The 1,615-nt window shown below is 34.8% G+C and overlaps 1 protein-coding gene across 1 annotated transcript in view; it reads right to left on the bottom strand.

The window, feature by feature from the left end:
• Positions 1 to 658: 658 nt before the first annotated feature.
• LOC117111973 (uncharacterized transporter C323.07c-like) overlaps positions 659 to 1,615 on the bottom strand; it is a 9,079-nt gene continuing 8,122 nt past the window's right edge. The window contains exons 5-6 of the mRNA XM_033255026.1: positions 1,246 to 1,288; positions 659 to 718 (exon numbers count right to left, since the gene is read on the bottom strand). Of these exons, the coding sequence (XP_033110917.1) occupies positions 659 to 718; positions 1,246 to 1,288 (103 nt within the window). The remainder of the gene's footprint in view (positions 719 to 1,245; positions 1,289 to 1,615) is intronic.

Genomic DNA, 1,615 nt, shown 5'->3' on the forward strand with positions numbered 1-1,615 from the left:
ACATATATAATATAATGTTAACAATATTATAGGCTAGGCTAGACCTAACCAATTATTGATACCATAATCTATAGATAAAAACATCCATTTGATAATTAAACAGCAGCTTTTCGAGTGGCAGTGCCGATAGAAAATCGGAGCTTTTTTCGCACTGCGGCAATAATGCCGATAGAAAAAAAAACAGCTTTTTTCGCACTGTGGCAGTGCCGATAGAAAACAACAGCTTTTAGGCACTGCGGCAGTGCCGATAGAAAACAGCAGCTTTTTGGCACTGCGGCAGTGCCGATAAAAAACAGCAGCTTTTTTTCGCACTGTGGCAGTGCCGATAGCCTCAAGCCAGATACACATGCCTTTTAGCATGGACCTATTAATAAGAACATAGAGAAAATAGAACAGAATTGTTCTATTTTCTCTATGATAAGAAGGACATACAACGATTTTCAGCTAGCGTGACTAATTAGCCTTCAGTCAATCAGCGATAAGCGGTAATTGGAAACTTCAAAGCGTTTTCTTATCGCAGCCCGCTCTCGCGAGCGCCTTTGAATTAACTCATTTTTTCCGCCTATAGGACACACTCTATCGGTGAATATTGAACAAGTGGAGCAACAAATTTTACTGACGTCATTATTTGGGTCCATTTGAGAATGAATTTGACATATTAGGTGACCTTTAGTGTTAGCGTTTTGTGCCGGTGCGGTGGATCGAAGATTTTTCGTAGCTACAAGTAGAAAAAAACCGAATATGAATATGACTTTTTATTAAAAAGTTACTGAGATTCGAAGGAAGATTATTTAGTTTGTTTGTGATCGATTTATCTAGAAAAAATGAGAATTGGGTGCCATTTAAATGCATTTTTTAACCGTTTCTCCCGACTTCTCCACAAAACACATACGAACAACAGTTAGATAAATTACAAAACTTCATTGAAACATGGTTGTTTTATCTTTACAGTTATTTACAAAATTTTTATAGTGATTTTAGGTGATGGTGGTTCTATGATGATATCTTAATGTCGATCGTAGAAATGACACATCTGCCTGGTTATCGTGACTTTCATAGGGTTCCCATGGCCTAGGCTAGGCCGGCCTATCTGTAATCATGGACCTATTAATAATTATTATTATTTATTTTATTAATATCTTATTAATATGTCCATGCTTTTAGTAAGAGATAACGAGACAACAAAATTTTAAAGACATGGCGTGTAGAAGAAAGTATTTAAAAATAGTTCAGAATAAAACTTACAGGTACAGCCGCTATGTAAACCATACAGAATCTTCCAGCTAAACTGAATATATATAAAAAAAATTAAATTCTTCAAAATCTTATACATGAAATTATCAAGGTTTAGTTTTTTGTATTAGCAAGTTGTGGTATAGCCCGGAAGAATGTTATGATTGTGCCTATATACAATCCTTGCATATAGGCTACAGCATACTATAACAATACGTACAAGTTTTTAGCAAAAGAGTAAATATGATATATATAGTACATATAGGATTTATATGTTATAGTATGCTGTAGCCTATAATGCAACAATTGTTTATAGGCTAGGCACAATCATAACATTCTACCGGGCCATACCACAACTTGCTAATACAAAAAACTAAACCTT

The sequence above is a fragment of the Anneissia japonica genome, unplaced genomic scaffold (assembly GCF_011630105.1).
Source record: "Anneissia japonica isolate Jap-2015-1 unplaced genomic scaffold, ASM1163010v1 scaffold288013_len103132_cov178, whole genome shotgun sequence".
Taxonomy (NCBI): domain Eukaryota; kingdom Metazoa; phylum Echinodermata; class Crinoidea; order Comatulida; family Comatulidae; genus Anneissia; species Anneissia japonica.